At 50.0% G+C, this 22,997-nt stretch overlaps 6 protein-coding genes across 6 annotated transcripts; 2 read left to right on the forward strand and 4 right to left on the reverse strand.

Moving 5' to 3' along the window:
• Positions 1-11: 11 nt before the first annotated feature.
• On the reverse strand, positions 12-5,633 carry J7T55_005381 (uncharacterized protein; the record flags this gene model as incomplete). The annotated part of the gene is made up of 8 exons (XM_053133701.1): positions 12-759; positions 922-4,049; positions 4,110-4,186; positions 4,262-4,537; positions 4,604-4,715; positions 4,951-4,977; positions 5,034-5,266; positions 5,342-5,633. 8 exons carry the CDS (start codon positions 5,631-5,633, stop codon positions 12-14), a joined length of 4,893 nt encoding a protein of 1,630 aa, XP_052988567.1.
• An 885-nt stretch (positions 5,634-6,518) lies between these two features.
• J7T55_005382 (uncharacterized protein) lies at positions 6,519-7,744 on the reverse strand (the record flags this gene model as incomplete). Its single annotated transcript, XM_053133703.1, has 3 exons — positions 6,519-7,016; positions 7,104-7,309; positions 7,366-7,744. The coding sequence occupies 3 exons, from the start codon at positions 7,742-7,744 to the stop codon at positions 6,519-6,521; spliced, it is 1,083 nt and encodes a 360-aa protein (XP_052988568.1).
• Positions 7,745-12,192: 4,448 nt separating this feature from the next.
• Positions 12,193-16,769, forward strand: J7T55_005383 (uncharacterized protein; the record flags this gene model as incomplete). Its single annotated transcript, XM_053133704.1, has 3 exons — positions 12,193-12,510; positions 12,594-12,807; positions 12,895-16,769. 3 exons carry the CDS (start codon positions 12,193-12,195, stop codon positions 16,767-16,769), a joined length of 4,407 nt encoding a protein of 1,468 aa, XP_052988569.1.
• A 113-nt stretch (positions 16,770-16,882) lies between these two features.
• Positions 16,883-18,188, reverse strand: J7T55_005384 (uncharacterized protein; the record flags this gene model as incomplete). The annotated part of the gene is made up of 2 exons (XM_053133705.1): positions 16,883-17,788; positions 17,865-18,188. 2 exons carry the CDS (start codon positions 18,186-18,188, stop codon positions 16,883-16,885), a joined length of 1,230 nt encoding a protein of 409 aa, XP_052988570.1.
• A 761-nt stretch (positions 18,189-18,949) lies between these two features.
• J7T55_005385 (uncharacterized protein) lies at positions 18,950-19,591 on the forward strand (the record flags this gene model as incomplete). The annotated part of the gene is made up of 3 exons (XM_053133706.1): positions 18,950-19,113; positions 19,252-19,449; positions 19,501-19,591. The coding sequence occupies 3 exons, from the start codon at positions 18,950-18,952 to the stop codon at positions 19,589-19,591; spliced, it is 453 nt and encodes a 150-aa protein (XP_052988571.1).
• Positions 19,592-20,153: 562 nt separating this feature from the next.
• On the reverse strand, positions 20,154-21,906 carry J7T55_005386 (uncharacterized protein; the record flags this gene model as incomplete). Its single annotated transcript, XM_053133707.1, has 4 exons — positions 20,154-20,769; positions 20,829-21,413; positions 21,472-21,686; positions 21,772-21,906. The coding sequence occupies 4 exons, from the start codon at positions 21,904-21,906 to the stop codon at positions 20,154-20,156; spliced, it is 1,551 nt and encodes a 516-aa protein (XP_052988572.1).
• Positions 21,907-22,997: the final 1,091 nt, after the last annotated feature.

Genomic DNA, 22,997 nt, shown 5'->3' on the forward strand with positions numbered 1-22,997 from the left:
AATGACCACCCTCACAGTCCTGCCATTCCGTTGCTTGAATCGTCATCTGAATGATCAAGGTCAAGTCTCGCTGACTTTTCAGCAGGTAAAGACCACCTCCTCGTATTCGGGGGCAACCAAGCACGTCGCCAATTTGGCACAGCTGCTTCCTTCAGGAGCATGGCCAGATCCGCCCACCCATTCTCCCTGGCCTTCTCAACAGGTGAATCGACCTTCTGCTTATAATCTCGAAGCTGTGTCCAAGCACCTGCATCCATCAAGATCTGTGCCGTGGCACAAGCCTGCCTCTCATGACAACACTGTCGACATGGGCAGCACGAAATGTGATTCAGACCAGTCGTGTAATCGTTGATCGTGTCGGAGTCAGTTTTCTGGCAAGAGCTATGGCTGGAATAATCAGAATCTTCGTACTCGTTGCCATTCGGGTCATCTGCAGCATATTCCCAGGCCTCAGCCATGCTGTACAGCTCAGGCTCATCATAACAACCCGAGCCCAAAGTTTCCCCATGCAATAGGAGGGTTTGAAGAAGCGTTGGGCTTGGTTGCCAATCTGTACATGCAAAATAGAGAGCCGACTCATCGTCCCAATTCGTGAGATTAACACGCGCGCCCCTTTGCAGCAAGAAATGCACTCCTTCTTCATTGCCTCTTTCGCACGCAACGTGTAGCGGTGTCATCCCCACGCTCGATTTTGCATTGATATCAGCCCCGTGCTTCAGCAGTAAATCGATTGTGATCGCGGCATCGTGTGTCCATCGGCTGCGCAATGCAAGGTGTAAAGGTCGTTCTTCAAGAAAAGTTTCATGCCGACGAGAGAATAAGAATTCCGGATTTTCAATTTGCGAAGCTTGGCTGTACAATCTCCTAGCTTTGAATGACCACTTATACTCAATGCCCATGCAATCTGCCCGGTCCAGATACCTCTCTACGTCGGCTAACCCGACTTTGGGGAGTGCATTGGGGTTCGCACCTCGCCGCAGCAGCGTTCTCACAATATCATGAGCATGGTAGCCTGATGCAAAGGCCAGCAGAGTTGCGCCAGTATGTCCATCGCGTTGTTCTATGTCGAATCCGCGTTCCATCAGAGGCTTGGCAATGGCACCTCTTTCAAGCAGACAGACGGCTGTTTCGAGTGATTGATGATTCAAAGCAGCCTGTAGAGGCGTGTCACCGGCCTTGTCTGTAACTTCCAGATCTCCCCCGTCATCGAGCAGATGTGCAAGGCTCGCGATCAAGCCAAGTGTCGCCGCAATATGCATTGGTGTCTCCCCCGCACAATTGCTAACTGTCGGGTCCGAACTGATTGTAAGCAGAGATTGTATGAGTTTTGATCCATTGTAATCTTCACCACGTGCCAAGATAGCTAGCAACGGCGTGTTTCCTTGATAGTCTCGTGCCTCAATATCAGCGCCGTTTTCGACGAGTATGTCAAGCGCAGTTGAATCTTCGACGTAATGCATTGGTGTTCGTCCGAGCGAGTCCCGCGCTTCGAGATCTGCGTCTTTATCTATGAGCAGTTTCAAAGCTGCACACTCTTCCGATCCCCACCACCCCCGTGAAACCAAATAGTGCATCGGTGTCTTCTCGTTGTCGTCCCGGCAGTCGACATATGCCCCGTGGCTCAACAATAGCTCCATTTTCATCTGTAAAAACTTCACTCCGTTGGCGACCATGTGGAGGCGGGTTTGCATGGCTTTGCTTGCGAATCTCCTGTTGATATATCCCGATGTTGGACCTTGCTCAAGCAGCAGCGTGGCCAGGATCTGACAGCGATCCTTGCCTCGCAGTGTAGAGGTGAGGTCGAAATAATGTTCTGCTTCATATGGTTCCGGGAAAAGAAGCCTGTCGAGAGCAGAGTGTGTGGTCTCGGTATTGATACTGCCATCTGCACCGCTGTACAAGAGGGACAAGGCGTTCCAAAATGTGTGAGTGGGCTCCTCTATCGTTGCAAAAACACAGGCATGTTCAAGCGCAGTCATGGGAACTGCGTGATCATTGTTCTCGGATGCATATGGAAAAGTGTCGTCAATGTTTCCTCCATGATCAAGAAAGAATTTTGTGAGGCTATTGTTGTACGCGGCCACAAAGTGTTCTTCTGAGGAAAGATCCAGGTTCAGGAAGAGATCAGGTACAGAGTTGATTTCGGATGCGGAAGATTTCCCAATTACCCACTCGTCCAACGACAGTGTACTGCTCGAATCCAAGTTGTATGGCACCATACTGTCCCACACGATGCAGGAGATCCATGCCAAAGGTCTCCATAGCCTCGTTCCTTTCATGAAAGTATTATTCAGGTCCGCTCCGTGGTCAACAATCTTGCGTAGCAGCTCGAAAGGCTCATGTCTCAAAGTTTGCAATTGCTTCAACACATGACTTAAAGGCAACTGATCAGTTGTCTTGCCGAGGTTAACATCCGCGTTGTAGTCGAGAAGGGTGGTCGCCGATGTCATTGCGCTACCACGCGTGGCCAGACACAGAGCAGTGTTGCCCGAATCATCCTGAGCGTCGATTTCAGCACCATTAAGAATGAGATATCGAACACAGTTGGAAGCATTCAGCTTCGCAGCGGTGTGTAGCAAAGTGTTGCTAGCCTGTGCGTTCTGACACTGGCTATACTTGAGGAGGCGACAATGATCAGAATGTAAAGCCGTATAGCTCAGATTGTAGTTGCCGAACAAGCTCTGGACTTCTTCTAAAACATGGTGCGAATCATTCTGAAAGCTCCATGGGTGCAAACACATCCAGCCAGGAGCATTGGTGCCATCTGGAACGAACAAGGCGATGTAATGCGATGTGAATGCTTCTTCCACGTCTTCACAATCAAAACCTTTGAAATTTTGGCAGAGTTCGAAATGATCCGTCCAAAAGTTGACAGTGTATTCAAGGAATCCATGGTCTCTGAAGAGACAGTTTCTCTCTTCGGCCCTGTTCCAGTCTGCTTTGCGAAGCTCCGGATATTCAAATGCCCTGGCTCGTTCCTGAAATCGTCGATAGCGAAACTTTTTCAAAGAGATATAAGATATGCAGCTCTCTGCCATGCTCTTGTGAGCGATCTGGTCAGTTACCGGGGAAAACCAATCAAGCACCTGCGGCCATGATGCGTCTCGTCCGTAATTCACTAGAAATTCCTTTGCGGTCTGGTGTATGAAATACAACTCGTTGTTGTAGATGGTGACGAAGAAGCCGCATGTGTGAAGAATCCAATTCTTGAATTCGGTGTCTGATTGCAATCCCAAGCTTTTCTCGTCAATGGCGCCAGGATTGTCACGGACGACTATCGCGATTGCCATCTCTCGTAGGGTCAGTGGTCTGCGCGCAGCGACCACGAGATGCAGCAGAATTTTGACGTAAGATTTCTCTTCCTCGGGAACCTTTTGTAGTAGCGTTGCGTATGCGTCGTTCACATCCTGTGGAGGTGAGTTGATCACTTTCTTCCAGTCACTGTCTGACTTCCAGGGTATTCGTCCCAAAATATCAAAAACGAGTTTTAGCCACAAGTAAGTCCTTTGCTTGGACCCCTTCGACCGAAGAGCTTCCTCGATGGCAGTCTTCCTCTCGGGCTGCTGATCGAGTTTCTTGATTTTGGACAGCTCTTCCAATCTATAGTCAAGAACAAGGCTAATTTCCTCTTGTATCGCATCTTTCTCATTCTTTCCGTCGCCGTCGAGATAGATCAAGCCAGACTCGTATGCATTGAATTGATTTAACAGTCGGGGATATCCACGGGTGGTAATAAGAAACCTGATTCGCAGCTCACTCTTAACCAAGTCTTGGATATTTCGAATAAGCTCAGGACTGTCTCCAGGGTCGCATTCGTCAATGGCGTCCAATACACAAATGATACTCTCCGAACAGCGTTCGCAAGCTTGGGAGAAAAGTTTCCAGAGAATCGAAGTGTGCTCGGTGACTTTCTCCCCCGCTTGTTTTATACGATCTTCCACCTTGCTGACGAGAGTATGATCATCCAGCAGCATTTGATGCAGAACAGCGCATATGGCTGTGCTGAGCCGCTTCTGCTCATTGGTATCCTTGAAGAAGAAATACAGCAGCTTGTGCGAGACTTTCAGTACAGAGGTCGGTTGAGCCATTCGGAGAGTTTTAAGACTGACCTTGCCTGTAGATTTCTGCTGTGGCAGTACCTCCTCAATCAAGCAACGAGCTAGAGTCGACTTGCCACACCCAGGGTCTGCAGATACTAGCAGAAGTCCATGATCTGTTCCAAGCCACTCCTTGAAAGTATCATGATTACAGAACCACTCACAAGTCCCTGGTATGCGAGTGGGATTGAGTCTCATCTGCTTGTTGTAGTCCGAAGTGGAGAATTGCCCGACAAGTTCTTGAAGTCGTATAGTCTCTTGGACACTGAAAGTTTGTTCCTGATTTTCGAGGAGCCGTTGAAGGTAGTGATCAATGCCGGTAAACATTCTCTCGGCATTCTGAGCAATGTTGTCGAGGTCGTCTTGTATTTGGACATGTCCAAATTGAGACACGTCCAGTTGAATGCGGGATTCCAGCTCTTTAATGCTAGTCAGTCTTCCTAATTTTGAGAACATTGTCAGAAAAAGTGTAGCTCCAGGTTGGTTGCGCTGACAGCTTGACTGACCCTTCCAATCATCCAATGTTACTAAAGCCTGCAACGTCTTCTTAACATGGCTATCTCGGTAGCAATAGCAGACACACTGCATCTCATAGATGAGCAGGTTGTAGTAGAGCTCCTGGATGTTATCTCTGAGACAGTCGCGAAGTGCAGTGTGTTGACTGTCTTGTTTACACGTTCTTGATTGTGTCTTCTCAAGGAGTAGAGTGTGCAATAGCATGTACCACTCCATGCGTTTTGCTACATGGCTAAGACCTTCAACCATGTCAAGGCTGGCAGTAGTTGCTCGAATCGAGAACTTGAGAGGAGTGTGAGGATCTGTTGCAACGCTTGGACAAAAAGTTTAGACAAACCTCTAGAGCAACACAAACACCGGCCCACTGCAGTTGAAGTATTAGCCAATGCCTTGGCGACGAAAGCTTGTAGGCTTACTTACTGCCAATGAGGCTACGGCCTCAGTCTGGAGCATCGGCTTGATGATGGATGAACTGATTGTGCTAATAACCTTGGCTGCTTTGACAAACTTCTGCTTGCTTTCGCTGTGACGGGAGGCTTTCTCCAGTGTTGCTTCTGTCACTCTCCTCATAGTAGAGATCTTTTCTTCAGGATTGGGGCAGCCAGAAAAGGCGTTCGGAGCATCCACGTCAATCTCAACCATTTTGCCTAATCCTAAGGCATGTCCTCAGTACTTTGTGTGAGGTTGGCTCTTTGCCACGACGAATGGACCAGTTGCGGTTCACTCACCATTAAGCTGCTGGCCGAGGAGTTCTTCATAGGCTATAACCATCTCCCTCGTTTCTTGTCCTTCCTCCAGTTTCTTGTAAGCATCGAGCCACATTGTCTCGGCGGTATCTCTGTCATCTCGCTCCGGAGCCAGAAGTGGGTCCAATGCATCACTATGCACGGCAACCGGCAATGCTGACTCCTGTGAGTCGCTATTCAGGTTACTCGAGTCGCCAGTAGCATCATCAGCAACTTGAGTTTTGTCACTACGGCCGCCCCGTAGACGTCGCCAGAGTCTGCTAGCCTTCCTCATTGCGGTACGAAGATTGATCTGGAGCCAGGGCTGATTGAACTCTCCCCACGGAAGGAGATTCAAGAGAGGGGATAATCTTGAAAATGTGCGTAAGACAGAGTCGCTGCTGCCTGCCTTGCCAAGAGAGGAAAAGCCTTTCATGTGTGTTGTGTGACAATCATTAGGCAGAATCATGCATGTAGCTACATATGCACCTAAATGATAAAGTCTTCTAAGCATATTAATTTTGGATGCACCTGCATGATGCCTATCCCTACGCTTGAACATTGGTGACAGTGTGGCAACCTTTCACTTGGCAAGGGCTATGGATGCCTTCAAAAGTGTAATCGCCGGCTGCCCGATGAAAGAGCTTGCAGTCTCATTGGACATGATCTTCCTTACCGCCTTGTTGCTCTCAGCTGTGCCCGGTCCGCTGATGGTAGCAGGGAGCAAGCGCTCGAGTTCGGATGCAGAAGCTTCGGGGCAAATGGAGTTATTGTCCGTGAAAGCAAAACTTCCACGCCCAATTATAATCAACAGGAATGGAATAATTATCTATGGCCAAGAGAACCTTATCCTTGGTGACCTGCTGACACCAAGAACAAGCTTGCGAAAAATCTGAAGGGCGCACTTCAATGGGCCAGAACATCCTGAAAGACTTTATTCAGCGTACAATGACTGAATACAACGAATGTAATGATTCAAAACAGGAAGTACCCTCAGCTGACTTCTCTCCTCACTTGCCCTAATGCCACAGAAAACCAAAGGTATATAAACAAAAATATTCATGGGTGACCTCATTCCCAAAATCAGCTTCAATACACCATCCCGATCATCTCCAGATCCCACTTTCCACCCGATCCCGACTGCATGCAAGAGCCTATCGATGTAGACTCCAGCGTCTATTCACTCATGGGAGTCCTGCCCCGGGTTCGCCATCTCATAGCGCAGCAATTTGATTGCCTTGTACAACCCAAAGGCGACCAAAGAGCCGAGGAATGGGCCGACCCAGTAGATCCAGTGTTCGCTGGGGAAACTGGCAGCGATGACACACGGACCCAGACTCCGAGCTGGATTCAGACTTCCACCAGTATAATAGACGCCGCTCATCTCGGCGATAAAGAGGGCGAGACCGATGCCGACGGGAGCGATAAAGGTTGCACGGTGCTTCTCAGCAGCAAGCATGAATATAGTAAAGACCAGCTCGAACGTCAAGATGGCCTCAATGAACACACCCTGGGCAAGGGATACGCCATCGCTGAGTGTAGTGCTGACGCTGAGGTCGGTCGGGAACATACACGATGCAAGGCCTGCTGCTGCAATGCCGCCGAGGAGCTGAGCGACGAAAACGAAGACACCACGGATAGGGGTGATGGCACGGATCAGAACAAGAGCCAACGTCACCTGTTATGCCCCAAGATGAGGCGCCTTCTTAGCTTAAGGTACAATAAAACCGGGAATTGGCGATAAAGCAATTGCTTAAGTACTTACAGCTGGATTGAAGAGACCACCAGAGATTCTGTAGAAGACCCACACGTTGACCATGAGGGAGAAGCCGAAGCACAGTGCAATATATGTTTGAACTGAGATATCGAAGCCAGGGTTGGCAGGGGCGACAGTTGCAACAGCAGTTCCAGTGAAAGCAAAGAAGAGGAACATGGTCGTGCCGACAAATTCTCCCAGGGCGGCAATAATGTCTGTGATAAGATGGTACCTTAGTCTAGCTCCAGAGTCGGTTGAAGATGATGCTCACGGTTCTTGAAGTTCGTGTCCAGAAAGTACGACTTCATCCCGGTCTTGACGACTTTCCGCTTCTCTTTCTGAGAGAGACCAGAAAAATCCACCTCGCTCTCGGCCTCGCCAGTTACCCCAGCTCGGAATTGCTGAGTGAAGGTACGGTTGAAGATGGTGGGACGACGCGGGATCGTTGTAGGGCTCCCGGCTTCTAAGTCATCTTTGAAAGGCTTCTCGGATGCTCCAGAAGCTGGCGGCTCGTCCGATTCCCGATTAAGTGTCGAAGGCTGATGTTCGGCCTCGTAGTCATGGTGAGCGCTCGGACCAGAGTCCGGAACGGTGTAAGATACCTGCTTCTTAGGAGCAGTGGGCCGCAGGTGGTTTTCTTGGGATGCCATAGCGGTGGTACTGGTTTGTGAAAAGATTATTCAGTGAATTATCGCAGGCTTGACTGTCCTTTCAAGACAGGATCCAGGGAGGACCAACAACTATCTGAAGACAGAAAGGCCAGGTTTATATACCGAGGATGGCAACAAAGCCTTTACATCTTGAGATACTAATTCACTGAGTCCATGAACATGTGTAACCTATTACGTCGCCGTCGCAGATGTCTGGATGCTTCTAGGCTCAGGTGTAGGCAACAACGTTGTCGAGTGACGATCTCGACCATGGACATGGCATTCTGCACTTCTGCCCGATTGAAGATCTATCAGTAAAGAGCCCTTGCCTCCTTCGCGGGGTTATCTGTCCTAGCAAAGAGTCTCAAGTTGGCCAACCGAGTGGCCAGTGGGGCATCAGACTCAGCCGGACTTCTTGAAGCGCGAGCTTGTCATAGGTCGTTGATGGGCGGAGGATTGTGTATCCCTCGAGTAGTACGGCAGATCTAAAATATTTTGAAGTAGCCCTTTGACCACATTGCCACATATACCTTGGTGAGAGGTCCGGCAATAATGCTCCGACAGCATTCAACAATAGTAGATCACAGCGATGTAGCATGCCGAGGTCCACGAGGGCACAACGGGCGCCAATGATGGAATGTGGCTAGAGAAACGCTGTATGACATAGCCACAACACCTTTGCCCTAGAGTGTATCATTCCTGAAGCGATCAAGCGACATGTTGGACTTCACACGCACGTCATTATCGTCCCATGTCAGCCGTGGACATGCAGAAGACGCATTTGGTGGTTGATGTTAGGCTCTGCTGTCTGTCTCTGCTTGTGTGTGTCTTATGTGTGCGAGATATATGAGCGCGGAATTGCGTCGAGCGGGTGGGAAGCACAATCTGCCATGTGACGTTTCTGGCGCTGTGTGCTCCACGTCGGTCAAGATAAATTCAGTATGTATATGAAGGGCTCGGCTCCATCCTGCAGGAAGGCTTGACGCAGTGTGCCCAAAAATGCCCGGGGACATCCTTGAGACGGGCAAACAAACCATGCTCACCTCTTATTCCCGGTAGATTATGCGGACACAAATATTCACACCTACAGGATATTCAATTCCTCAAGGTCTTGAACATATGGAAATTTATAGCAGTCATCGACATTCTAGGTGCCAGAATCCTTGACCCGTCCACGAAGGAAAGTTCGGCCAAAATACCAAAACACCACCGCAAGGCGTCAACGACGACGATGATCTAGCCTCACGAGCTCATGGATATGTCCGCAAGGTGCATGAGCTGAAGCAACTTGAACTCGCTGATTAGCAAGATGCTGTGTAACCTCCATCTAAATCATCATTCATGCTCGGCAGAACCCGACCTGGAACTCGGGTCTACCTAGTCGGTGATCTACATCAGGCCGTGTGTAGCCCAGATGCATCTCGCCATCTTGGTAATCTACTGCGCCGTCAGGGTTGTTTGCCCATGCATCTGATTCGTGGCGCTCAATTTGTCAACCATGTTATTGTTCCCCGCCAATGAATTCATCTCAGGCCGGCCTGTGATCACGATCCTGAGGGAAAGATCGTCGACTCTCCACGGATGATCGACTTTTGGAGGCTAGGAACCTTTCAAATCCCGAGCTTGTGCGCCAAGCTGCGCATATTGAAGATCACGTCGAGTGAGGCTGTTTCGGCGTACACTTTCAAGTACAACACCACCCCCACGCGGCGTGCCGTGCTGAGGTTCTACAGATTCATGATAGAAATTCAAGCTTGTGGCTCAAATGCAAGCAAGCTGTGACCCCAAAATTTCGAGGTTCTTGGCCTCCCTTATCACAACTCCGGATCTCTCTGGTATCAAATTCCATACGGGATGTTGTGTGTGTAGCTACATTAGCCAGTCGAGTCACTTGAATGTGACGCTAAGACTGCACCGAAAGATCACCTCCGTCTAGAATGTCTGGGGCTGAGAGTCAGGTCGCCGTTTAAAGCTTATACCGATGCCCAAACCAGGCAACATACTTGCATAGGTTTCAGCTTGCGGCCACCTGCAAGCTTTGCTTCTTTTTTTCCCCGCGCTGGCATTATGGTAAGGATCAGCGCATTTTGGACAAATGGTGGTCAAATGGCACAATCTGGAACCGCCACATCTAAGTCAGCGCTTTCTTTCTCGTCTAAAATAGCCCCCCTTGATAACACGGTACCCGCCGCTTGCCACGCGAGACCTCCCTTCCTGCTGGACACCAGTCTCGCACCCCCTTCCGTTGGCCGGAGGGTGTGGGCCATTTTCCTGACATCTTCGATCTTATATCTGGCCGGTTAGGCTTAGATGTTGATGTGGATACATCTGGAAAAGATTTGTGTCTTCGAAGATCCGAGATGCTTTTTAAGAAGGAAACAGGAAAAGAAGCTATGTAGGATGACAATACCGTCTTATCGAACCTAGAAACGTCGCGGCTGCTTCGTTGCGTTGTGCGACATCCGGTAGTAATTATGTAGTGTGACAGCACAAAGCGACCCATGGGCCCCTTGAACACTCCCCGCCGCCTCATGAGAGTAGATGATGATTCGATCTACTTGGTTTGTCGAACACTGGGCTCATGTTCTTGACGGGGTTCAATGCAAGATAGACGTGAATCTTTCGTTGCTCAATGGACCGCTGGACATCGATGAAATTCATTTGGTGCCGTGAACTCCATTGGCAATGGCACCTGGAATGCGTTTGAGGAACTCGATACCGGTGAAGACGGGGCAATTTGAGAGTGAAATCAGATGAACAACCCACCCTCCTGGCGACACCCAAGTATTAAAGATTGAGGTTGCCGAAACGAAGAATGACGTTGGGATGTCGAGACTACCTCTTGCATCGATAGTCACAGTTGATTTGAAAGCTTCATGCCCGTAACCTTTTTGTTGAACGCTTTTGGTAGCAGAGTCATAACCTGCCAGACAATAAAATTGCAGTAAAGAATGTGACCATGACAGGTCCCTTCTCGGAGCAAGCTCATGCGCCCGCGACGAGGATGCGAGACTGAGCGGCGGTCGTAGTGCTGGTAGCTGATGTGGACGCTGACGGCTATACCGTCTAATACCGCGATTCTCGAAGTATATTTCAGATGGATGACATCCAATTCGTGGTGGCAGCAAAACCCACCCCCTCACCCCCCCCCCCCACCCGGGAAAAAAAGTCTCCCCCACCACCCAGCTCCCAGTCTCGTCTGAACTCTTCTATCGTCCGGTTGAAAATAGTGGTAAAGGATTTATTCGCCGCTGCGGATATGATTGCTGCCAACTGGGTCATTTTGTGACTGAATACTCGTTCTGGGCATGCAGAGCGCAAGTGTTCGCCTCGATCCCACTGTCTCTCAGATCTGGACGTCTGGCTAGACTCGTACGAATTCCCGTGACGGCTCCCAACATTGGGGCATCTCCGAATATCTGAACTTGGCCTTAGTCTGAAAGGCTTGTTCCCGCTGTTCCCAGCGAAGCTGAAGTCGACGTGGCCGTGATGTTCTGAGGACCGCGAAAGCTCTCCAGCCTATCAGAACATAGCAACCTAGAAGCTGAACCACGCTTTCTACGAACCCTGACCGACTTTTCCCAAAGGACGGGAACTTTGGATCGATTGGCTCGACATTACCACAGCTGCTCGACATTTACAAATTGTTCAAGGATTTTCTTTGCGCCCATCGGAGGAGTCAATTGCCACTGTGTGCTCCGAGAAGGCCGTGTTGGCCAAGTCTGGTTTGAGGTTCAAAGAGCCACTTTTGCCGGCCTTTGATGCACACGTTCACCATGACAAGTTCAGTCGTGACTGAACCAGCAAGCTTACGGTCAGCTTTTCGTTGCCGAACTGGTCAAGCGTCTTGCGGGCCCTGGTGCTGACCAGACACCTGGGTGTGGCCAGTGCTGTATGCATATGCGCCTACCATCCACTCATCTGCGTGTAAACCTGAGTAGGCTAATCCTAATACGGCAATACGAGCAGTTCTGGCTCTCACCTTTTCACACCTGGTACGGACATCATCAGGCTGGCAGGCAATTGAGGGGTTATGTGAGAGCAAGCTGATCACCTGCACCACCGCGTTCCCGAGTCTATGTATTGCTAAGACGTCAACTACGAGAAATCTAGAATTCTGATGTAGATGCGCACTTGCATTGCGCGTATCTTTAGCCAACCTCTAGAGATTCAATACTGCTGGGTCTGTCTCCCTACTTACTCTATCCTTACCGCCCCCTACGCCGCCACAGCCTCCAGTGGCTTACGGCTGGACCAGTTGAGCAGTCTATCAACGTGGTGCCAAGATGCATACACCACTCAAAGGTGTCGATGCGACTATTGCATTGGATGAGGATAGTGATGGTAGTGACTTTGAGGCACTACCATGCGAGGCAAGCACCAAATCCCAAATTTAGGGGGTAACAGCACGAAGGTGAACAACGTTGGAACTGATCTCTACCTCGCAGATGAACAACCTTTGGCAGCAGGCATTTGTAGCGCTCGGTCCCGAACACAAAGAACGCCTCAAGTCTTTCACCAAAGACAGCAGTTTGGTGGCGACCAGTCCCGAAAAACTCATCGACATCGTCAACACGAAGAAGGAAGATTGCGAGAAGAAGCAGTGGGTGCTATTCACCAATAAAAAGGGCGAAAACGTCCTGCTCAGAGACGTTCTGGTGAAAGTTTGCGACTGGGCTGTCAGATTCCAAAAGATTGGCGATGCTGCAGTGGAATACGTACCACATGCTGCGATTCCTTGGGCAATTATAAAAGCGCTCACTCAGGTATGCTTCCTCGTTCTCTTAGCCTCGGTAGATAAAATTTTGCAATCATTACAGTATGTCCAGTGTTGCACTGACACTCTCAGATGACTATCAACGATTGCCAAACATTCGGAAAGCTGTTTGAGGCCGTTGAGAAGATATCCAGCATTATCGCTCTTTATACAGAACTTGAGACACGAATGCTCATCCGCGTTTCAGCTCTCAGTGCGCAGCTCGCCTCGTCTCTGGTGAAGCTTTACACGGCAGTCTTGCAATTCCTTGCGAGAACGCATAGCTATTATGCACAAAAGACCGCAAGTAAGTATATCGGACCCTCAAATGCAGAGAGCTTTCATGCGAGAAGCGTCTCTGAAATGCATGCTGACGTCGGGTTGCCTACTTTAGAAAGGATACTGAAGAGTGTAGTCCTGACTGCAAAGGACGTTGTGGAGGAGCCAATGCTGCAGATTGGAAGCCTTGAAGATGAAGTCTATAAGAGGGCCACTATGGTCTCCCAGGAGTGCGGCAATTCGATGGTGGCTAAACTGCTCAATATCATGAAAGAGAACATCATGAGCTCAAAGGCCTCAACGGCGGAACGACGAGCGCGGCTTTCAGCACAGATCAACCCGATCTATACTCAGGACACGTTGGAAGCGGCCTTGGGTTACCATCATTCCGGAACCTGCAACTGGGCTCTTGAATTAGATGTCTTTGGACAGTGGAAAGCAGACGGTGCGACATTACCAAAGCTCTTATGGATACACGGCCCCGCAGGCTTCGGGAAGACCATCATGTCGGCTTGGATCATTCAACACCTTAAAGCCACATGTCACAACCAAGTGTCGTACTTCTTCTGCGTCGCTGACAGCGAGCGTACTCGTGATCCGTATGCTGTTCTTCGATCTTGGCTTTCACAAGTTCTCGACAATGACGCGACCCTCGATGTTGTGGAGGAAGCCTTCAACGGGAGAAAGGGGGATGGACCCCTCACGCGTTCCGAGCTGTGGGAGCTGTTTGCTGTGGTGGGCCAGAGTTGCCCAGGATGCTTTTTTATCCTGGACGGATTTGACGAATGCAGCAACATTTCACCAGCTGCAGGGTATCACAAAGACGATTCTCGCAACATCTTTCTGCGCGATCTCATACGTCACCTACCTGCAGCGCAAGCTCGAGTATTGGTGGTAAGTCGAGACGTCGCAGACATCCGCGAATACCTGGGCGAGGATAGTATGCACGACGCTGGGTTCAGCAGGCTGGAGTACCAAATCACGTCGAAAGACACAGCTTCCGATGTGCGATCCTTTTCTGATTGCGTGATCGATCGGAAACTTTCCCGAAAAAAAGAGGAACTGCGCCGGGAGATCGCGACCGAGGCGGCAGAGCGGAGCGAGGGAATGTTTCTCTGGATTCAGTTGCTAGAGAAGGAGATCTCACCCGGCCAGAATGCCAAACAACTCAAGGAGACTATCCGCGGAATGCCATCAGGGATCAGTGAAGCTTATGCGCGCGAGCTTGAGAAGATTGATCGTCTCCAGAGCAGAGACCGCAAGCAAGCGTGCATGATCTTGCGATGGGTTCTGTTCGCGGTTCGTCCACTCCAGGTCAAAGAGCTTGCTGAAGCCCTCATTGTGTCTGATGATGAGATCGAAGAATACCCAGAGGATGATCTACCAGACGAATGGGAAGAGTGTTTTGTCAACGAAGATTACGTTAAGACAACGGTCTTAGGCTTCTGTGGTTCTCTCCTGCGCCTGCGTTTGGACTCGCGGGATACGTCCATCGCCAATAATACCGTTCACTTTGTCCACTTCTCTGTCAAGGAGTATCTTACCAGTCATGGGACCGAGAATCCTTTGGCGGCCAAAATGTGTTTTGCCGATGCATCAGCCGAGATGGATGCGTTGTCCCGAGTTTGTCTGCGCTATCTGACGCTTGACGTCTTCAACGACATCCCGAGCGACAGGAAACTCTACCCGTTCCTGTCATATGCTGCGTGGGCCTGGTATTTTCACAGTTTCCACCAGAAACCACGACCGTGCGAAGACATTATAGACAGTACTAAACGAGCGTTCGACCCTGGTAGCCAGAGTTGGAGAGTCTGGACGCCCGTTTTGGAGCAAAGAATCATCGAGGCTGGACGAACCGGGTTAGAATCACTGTGGGAAAGGGATGGTGTCTCCGAGGTGTCCGAGGTGTCCACAAGCCGATCCGAGTCTAGTTCAGACTTGACCGAGGACGAAACTTCGGCTTCCTTGGAGGATTTACCAACAGAGGTGGACGAGGAAGCTAAGAATATCCACTTGGAAAATCCCATATACTACGCATCTCTACTGGGATTGACAGACGTCGTGGAATGGCTGGCTGACCAAGGCTTGGCCGTTGACTGCGTTGGAGGGCGATTTGGATTCCCCCTCCAAGCTGCGTCCGCGAGAGACCATGCTGAAGCTGTCTCTCAGCTCCTTCATCGTGGCGCACCAGTCAACCAGAGCGGCGGTGAGTTCCATACGGCTCTCATAGCAGCCGCTGCCTGCGCTACTCTGGAAACCGTGAGACGCCTTCTCGATGCCAAAGCAGACCTCACCCTGGTTGACAAGGAGGGACTCACTGCCATGGACTATGCCGCCATGAAGGGCGCTATAGACATTGTTGAAGAGCTTTTGGCACACGGCGCAAAACCCACCTCAGCCGCCAGGCGATGGGCTTGCCATTTTGGCCACCGAAACGTCCTTAAACTACTCATGATCGGCGAAGATTCTTTTTGTCCTGATCAGGCGGTGGAGGACATTAACGCTTTAGACAATGCAATGAGGTATGCGCATTTCGACGTGGTCATCGATATAATAGAAACCCTTCCAGCAGCCACACTCTCAGCCGAGCTCGGCGATGGAAGCACGCTGTTGGTACATGCCGCCGGATATAGTGCTCTTCCAGTTGTGCGAAGACTCCTTCATCACCCAAATCCGGCACGACGTGTCACGGTGAATCGAACCGATTCGGAGGGTTGGAGCGCGTTGCACGAAGCTTGTGCTTCAGGCGATCTTCAAGTCGTTCTCGCTCTCTTGGATGTTGGTGCGAATATCTCACAAGGGGACTTCAGGACAACTGTCTTGCAAGTAGCGGCGTATAGAGGCAATTGCGATATCATTCAAGTCCTCATCGACCACGGAGCCGAGCTTGACCAGAAGACACGTGGGACTGTTACTGCTTTGGGCATCGCCGTTGAAGCAGGGTCAATAGAAGCTGTGAAGAAGTTGATATGCCTGGGCGCCAACATGCGCGGAATTAATGAGAACTCCTCCTCGCAGTACACCTTGTACGAGAAGGCATTTTCTCGTGGCAAGTATGAGATCGCAGATCTGCTTCTGCGCCAAGGATGTTTCATGTCTGCGGGGGAATATACGAAGTCAGATGGCGTTGATCATAGCATTGACAGACATCTGCCTGTTCTCGCTTCCAGACAGAACCAAGAAGTGGAAGACCTACAGGTGGCACTGTGCCAGCACTCAGAGTATTCCAAGGAGGTCCTCGGCGAAACATTGCGCATTGCAGCGTTTGCAGGGCACACAAGCATTGTGGAACCCCTCCTGGGCAAAGGCGCCCAGCCTGATGCTAGAGACATGAACGGGCGCACTGCTCTTCACTATGCCGCGCATCAAGGGCACGAGGAAATTTGCAATATCCTGCTCAGATATGGGGCTTCTATAGGCATTGAGGACGGCAACGGATCCACCCCAATAGACCTTGCTGTGCACCGCGGTCGTCAATCGGCTGCGTTCATTCAGTGTCACATGGCTGAGCTCGTGAAACAAATACGGAGGCGGCCATCACTGTTGACAAATTCAATAGTAAATGACCCTGTAGGCAAAATCGCATCTCCTTTGTCGGTTCGCAGAGCACTTTCTGGCCATTGGGATGGAGAATATGAATATCTGCACTGGGATGTGTCACGAAAGGATCCTTGGACGATAGACTTTCCCGAAATTGCGGGCACGGCCGAGACCAAAGATGATACGATATCAAAGGGCTCGAGTGAGGAATATCTGGCATTTTCAAGCTCTGGAGCCGATATACCGGGCGATTTCGCACTCCATGGCTTCGTTGATCCAGCAGGCTGTGTTTGGTTTGTGAAATTGTATGAGTCCCTGGGATGGCTATACAAAGGCAGGTTGAGTGATGACATGAAGCAAATGAAGGGCACATGGGGAGCAAACCGAAAGCTATGGCATGGAACTTTTCATCTTGCTATTTCGCTCCCCGGGACTGAAAAGAGTGCATAGATAGGGCACGCAAGCCAAACATTGCAAAGGATTGATCGAGACGAGCTCTCTCATCCTATAAGCCTGACCTAAACTATGAATCATGTCCATCAACAGAAAAATGACACCTAACCTCATATCCATGGGTGCTGGCGACTATGCTGCTCCGCGAATCCAGGTTGTTCATGCTCATAGGAGGCATTGGCTTCGAACTCTGTTCTGCGAAGTATTGTAATTCCAAGCTCTGGATCAAATCGCTTGTTCCCAGGCAGTTGCCCTAGAGGTACGAGGTGGCGCTCTGAGCTGGAACCAATTTGCCAGTGCTTGTGATTTCCTCCCCTGACCTCGTGGGGCCAGTTGGTAGTAGCGGTACCGACATGAGCCTTCTTAACAGATTTGTGCGAGGGGCCACGATGAATGAACGAAACCAGACTGCACCACGAGGGGATTGACGATAGGATGGCAGAAGATTTGAGCCCGTGGAGGGCCTTGGGCACGGCAGGTATACATAAGACCAGTATGGTACAGGTGGACTCGCAGACGCCCGTCAGGAGCAGAGATGAGAGGTGGTAGGTAGCGTCGGCGTTTACGATGCGCGTGATTCCATAGTAGAGGCGCACGACAGAGGCAGCACAAGCGGCCATGCCAAAAGTAAACACAACCGAGACACCAAGTTTGCGGCTCCGGGACATATTGAGCTTCCAGATGACGCGTTGTGGGATGATCAGGATGATTATATCGGTCAAGAACAGGAAACATGCGGACCATAAACTGGTGTAGGCGGTGTTCATGCGACAATAGCCATTTTCGATAGTACGGTTCCATAGGTATTCGAAGGGCACGCACGAAAGACTGTATACTATGATTGTGACAACGCAGTAGATGATGTTGGCCCAAATGATAAAGTGGCATATCCAGAAGAAGGCGTTCCGCCGCCGGTTGCCGGTATCGGGAAGGAAGATGGATATCCATTCGACCAAAATGGCCGTCTTTATAGGCATCAACGCGAATAACAACATATATGTCGTGATAACAATAATCTGAAAAAGTCACCACGTATCAGACTGAGATATCGAAACTTGCTATTATTGAGTCACAGGGGCAAGATTGACTTACACGCATGAACTCTACGAAGTCCCGGGCCCTCAGGTCCCACATGTGGACGAACCACCCAGGACTGTGCGTGAGGCCGTAATAGATGCCCAGGATAGCGACATAGATCCCGAACGTTACCAGCAGCAGATAATCCTGCAATTGAAGCATGCCCAACACGGCCCATCTCGAGTAGAAACGGAGCGAAACAGTAACAGTTGTGACGGTAAGACACAAGGACATGATGGCCAGCGCCATGGTATTTTGGTTGGATGGGTTATCGAAATTCGGGACAACACCAGGCGGCGGCTCCATGGCCGGCATGTCCAAGACGTTGGAGGTCGACATTGTGTGCCTAAGCAATCTTGGCAGCCCAACAGATATGCCTGATTGAAGTCAGGAAGAAAAACGTGAATTGATCGGCTATTTACCAGTGGAGCAGAACGAGCTGCTCTTATTCAGCAGACAGAAGCTTTCTATGAATTCAGACGTCGGGAGTTGGCAGACGTTACATGGCCCCCAAACCCAAAGGATTCCGACGACGGATTGCGTGTACGACCACCTTCCACAGTGTCTTGCACACCGGTCCAGGGCATTCATATATGTCCAAAAATGCCTATTAGCAAAGACCTCATATTATCTCGCAATGGATTGAGATTCTTGGCCAGTCTATGACAATCATCTGGCAGACCAATAGCAATCCAGTGTAGAAGCTCTCCAGCTTGCGGCTCTTAAGAGGATGCGGGCTCAGGCTCGGCTCGTGCCTCAGCGCTGACCTCAGCTATCTTGGGGGCTTCAAATCATGCTTACGGTCCCACAAGACATTTGTCGGCAATATTGGAAAAATGTCCCACGAGCATGTCTCAAAGCGTCCAATGATAGTATGCATGTCAGATTCGAGCCTTGTGCGCACATTGCCAAGACGGTGTGATAGGACTGAGACTGTTGACAGCGGTGAACATGAGGGCGACTCGCACGAACCTTGAACAACAAGGACCGATAGTTGTCATTTAGCGGTTTCAGAGGGTTTTCTTGTCGAGTAGTAATGATACGAGACCTCGTGGGGTCCAAGAAAATTTCGATCGATCCACAGAACCAAGGCTTGGGTGATGCTTTCAAAACGGGAGGTGCTTACGGTACATGTGGCACCTGAGCAAAGGCTGCATAGGAGGAACGTTCTTGGCATTCTGGTACCCGACGTCGATTTGAACGCTGTCCAGAGACTGCAGAATTTTGTTGCGTTCATCTGTAGCGCCTGGGCTTCCGTGTTGAGGTAAACCACGTCGATGCGGCAGTAGGGGCCTTCCAATGTACTATGTCGCGCACGGTTGAGATGATTCGGCCTGATAATTACTACGTAAACAACAGTGGGGGTCCGATTCTCGAGTTGATTAACCGACCACCATTTCAGACTCAATCGGTGGCTGATCGGCCAGATTGGGATTGGAAATGCAAACAAGACGGCCGAGCCCGATGCGGCCGAGCCTGACCGATTCCAGGGGTTCAATGTCGCCGGTACCTCCTTCGCCCCTCGCGATGTCTCGTTCGTCATGGAAAAACTGGAGCAAAACCTGGCGAATGCAACCTCCTGGCCTCCCCGTGTCTGGGCGTAAGCTATGGCGCAACCGTTGACATGGGCTCGCTCGCGTGTTCGCTCCAGATCCGACGATAAGAAACACACGGCCCCCGAACCTGCTGTCCGCGGGCTGAGTAGGAATGCCGATGATGTATACAGCAGTGGCTTATCCTGATTGACAACTCGACATAGCCATGATCAACATCAAGTCTGAAATTGATCCGGCTTTGTGCGCTTGGTTAGCACTTAGTAAAGCATTCCGCCGCATCCATGTGATAAAAAGTATGTGCCCATTGAGTGTGAACACGCTCATAAATCAACGGGTAGTCGAGCAACCTCGAGTGCTTTGGTCCTCTTCCGTTCAGACAAAGTCACAGAATGACGCATTAGTTTTCGACAAAGCCCTCATATCAAAAAAATCGACCGTTCATATCACAATTTTTAACAGGATGCTCACTCTTACTCAAATCTCAAAAAGCCATACTTTGACTTGTGAACATAACATATACTATTATGAAATTTTCAAACCCATTTATTATTCAAGTATGATATACTAAGAATATTTCCTCTTTGTTTTACAAATCCTTTCATTTCTTCTCTGACTAGCTTTTGCGACATTGTAGAGCGCGAAGAGTGACCTGACCCATCCTGATTTGATACCGAAAAGCTTTGGAGCAGAAAAATTCAAATTGCTCAATTCGATTGTCAGTGTGAACACGAATGAACAGACACATCGCTTAATCTACAGGCCCAGACTTAAGTCGAAGCCAAGGGCCAAAACGATGCACAAGAGCAACAAGGACCGTTCCGAAACCCACGACAGCGGCTTGTGTACCAAAGCTAACGTCAAAGCCAACTTTGGCTCCCCATGGCTGCTGGAAGTAGCCAACGCCGAAGCCCCCAATAGCGCGGGCGAAATTCGACCAGCCAGAAACTTCAGCGGGGGCTTCGGGGTGTGAGTCCAGAGCGTAGGCCGAGACAGCGACGGAGGTGGTCATGGTCCCAAAAGTGTGCAAGCCCCAGCCCATGACAACAGCGGCAGGAGACAGGCCCCGATGTAGGGCCTGACCCAATACTATCAGGCCGACGGCCATACACACCGCCGCGATGTAGATCATATAAAGCCTGACCTCGGGCTGATAGACGCCATTATGTTTCCTGACGTAACGGCGGGCCAGCCAGTCGTTGAAGTAGTGGCCAAAAACTTCCCCGAAGAAGACACCAACCACGGGCGCGAAGTATAGGTAGCCGACACTTGTTGGAGAATAGCCATAACCACCAGCCACGCGCGGCGTCCCAAACAGGATTCCCGTTGTAATGTTAATACCAATCGACCACATGAAGTAAAGAAGGCTAGAGAATTATCGTTAGCATGACTGCAATGTAACATGAGAGTCTAGTGGGTGACCGACTATGCAGTCCAGATGATCAAGAGCTCCGGCTTGACAAGTGTCTGAATATATCTCTTGAACGAATGCCAGACGGTCTGGTAGTAGGAGCTGCGATAGCGAAATTCCCAGGCGCCGATAATTCTGGATAGCCTAGACACAAAATCTTTTCCTCGGACCGGTTGCTGGTCCATGGGAATGTCTCTGTTGTACCAGGTCTCGTCCAAGAAGGAGATCATGAAGACCATCTGGAGGGCACATACACCGGAAGCGACCCAAAACACATTCTGCCAGCTGTGTGTGCCACCAACGACAAAATTTCCTATCATCGGGCCCCAGAAAGGGGAGGCGATGTAGAGCAGGGCCCAGAGGCCAATCTTGCGCGCTCGCTCGTGGAAGAAGAATATGTCCCTGATGAAGGCGATCGATATCGTCTGGCCTGACGTTATGAAGAATCCAGTCAAGGCTCTCATTGTGTAAAAGGTTTTGAAGTTCGGTGACGCAGCTGTACCGATGCAGAAGAGAAAACCCAGCAGATTGGTCCAGAACAAGGTCGGCGCTCGTCCGATGATGTTTGTCATGGGCACCCAAAACAGGCCGCCCAAAGCCCTGAGAATGGAATTAGCTTAGAAAAGCATGGTAATACTTGTTAGAAAGCTGAACTCACATCATCAGCACATTGATGCTGTTAGTCTCGTTCACCGTCGAAACACTTTCATTAAATTCGATGGACTGTAAGATGATTGGGGCACTGCCAGCAGCAGACGTGAAGTCCGCGCAGAACGCACTCCAGGCCACAGTGAGCAGGATGAGGTGTTTCTTGGACCATGACCAATTGAGAGGGCCCATTTCATCCTCACTTGGCTGAGGCACAAGAATTATCTGAAATGTACCCACACATGTCAGCAAATTTGGATTTGAGCCATATTGTTGATGACCAGAACCGAGCGCAGGTCCGGTCACTTACATGCCCATCTTCCCTAATTCGGAGCCCTGACGCAGTGGGCACTTCCGAGACGATCCCTCCAGCTTCTTTGCTCTCAGGTCTTGAATATGTCTGGTTTTCCAAATGCTCAGCATGTTGGACTCCTGGCTTCTCCATGACTACAAATTTGAGTTCAAATATTGGGAAATCAAAGGTTGTCTGCCTCAACGTAGAGCATATCTGCGTGCGTTCCATTCAAACAGTGACAACACCTGTCTATTTAGATGTGATACGAGTGCCATGCGCCAATAGCATTTGGCTCAGAACACCCAGGACAGACCCGAAATTGCGAGGCTAGCTACCCCACGGGAGTCCCCATGGGGAAGCCCAATGGCCAAAGCAAGATTAAGCCGCATGGGATCTATATCAGATTCCGGAGGCAGTCGAATGACTGAAACAAAAGTACTCCATAAGTACTAGGCTATGTCTAGACGGGTGTTGGCTACATCTAGACTCGATGGTACCAAGCCACGTTTCCCGCGAAAAGGGGACAAGAGTTTACCAAGACATCACGCCGTCTTCTTTTGCACGGCATTTCGGAATATCAATTTCCACACAACCAAGTCGATCGATGGCTATGTAAACCGTAACCCACTGAAACAGCTTTGAGAATTCAGCAAAGTCAAAACATCATGGTGTAGAAGTAGCCATATTTGTAGTGCTGGCACCATTAGACCAACCCTCCAAGTACTCGAACTATCATTTTGGCTGGGAACGATCAACTTATTTTACTCCGTAATAATATTGAAATTGACCGCAAACACCGCGAACATCGCATCGTTTTGGCGTATCAAATTCAGCGGAAAAGCACTGCAAGTCATCAGGTACACGGTGCCGCGGCAGTAAATCTGGAAATTCCGATTAATTCCGCAGGCACGGCGGGAGCGGGTACAAGCAAGATTGAGCTCCCCGTTCGGATCGCAGACCGGATCATGACCAGCTTCGAGAGATTTCTTTCCGCTGGAATTTGCCGAAATCAAAGCACATGCGAAGAGCTGTCTAAAGTGTGATCTTGGGTGAAGACCATCAATGCAGCCGGATGTGACTTCGGATACCGCACCACCGCTGGCGCTTAGAGGAAGTCAGTAGTTTTGCGTTGCAGTATTCAACTTGATCAAGAGTATAGCTTCCTTCGATGAAAGAAAGCATATGAGGGTTACAGGATGAATTGATGATATTCCAATTGTGAGATATAAAGAATTCTTTGC

The sequence above is a fragment of the Diaporthe amygdali genome, assembly GCF_026229845.1.
Source record: "Diaporthe amygdali strain CAA958 chromosome Unknown NODE_38_length_435494_cov_65_447576, whole genome shotgun sequence".
NCBI lineage: Eukaryota > Fungi > Ascomycota > Sordariomycetes > Diaporthales > Diaporthaceae > Diaporthe > Diaporthe amygdali.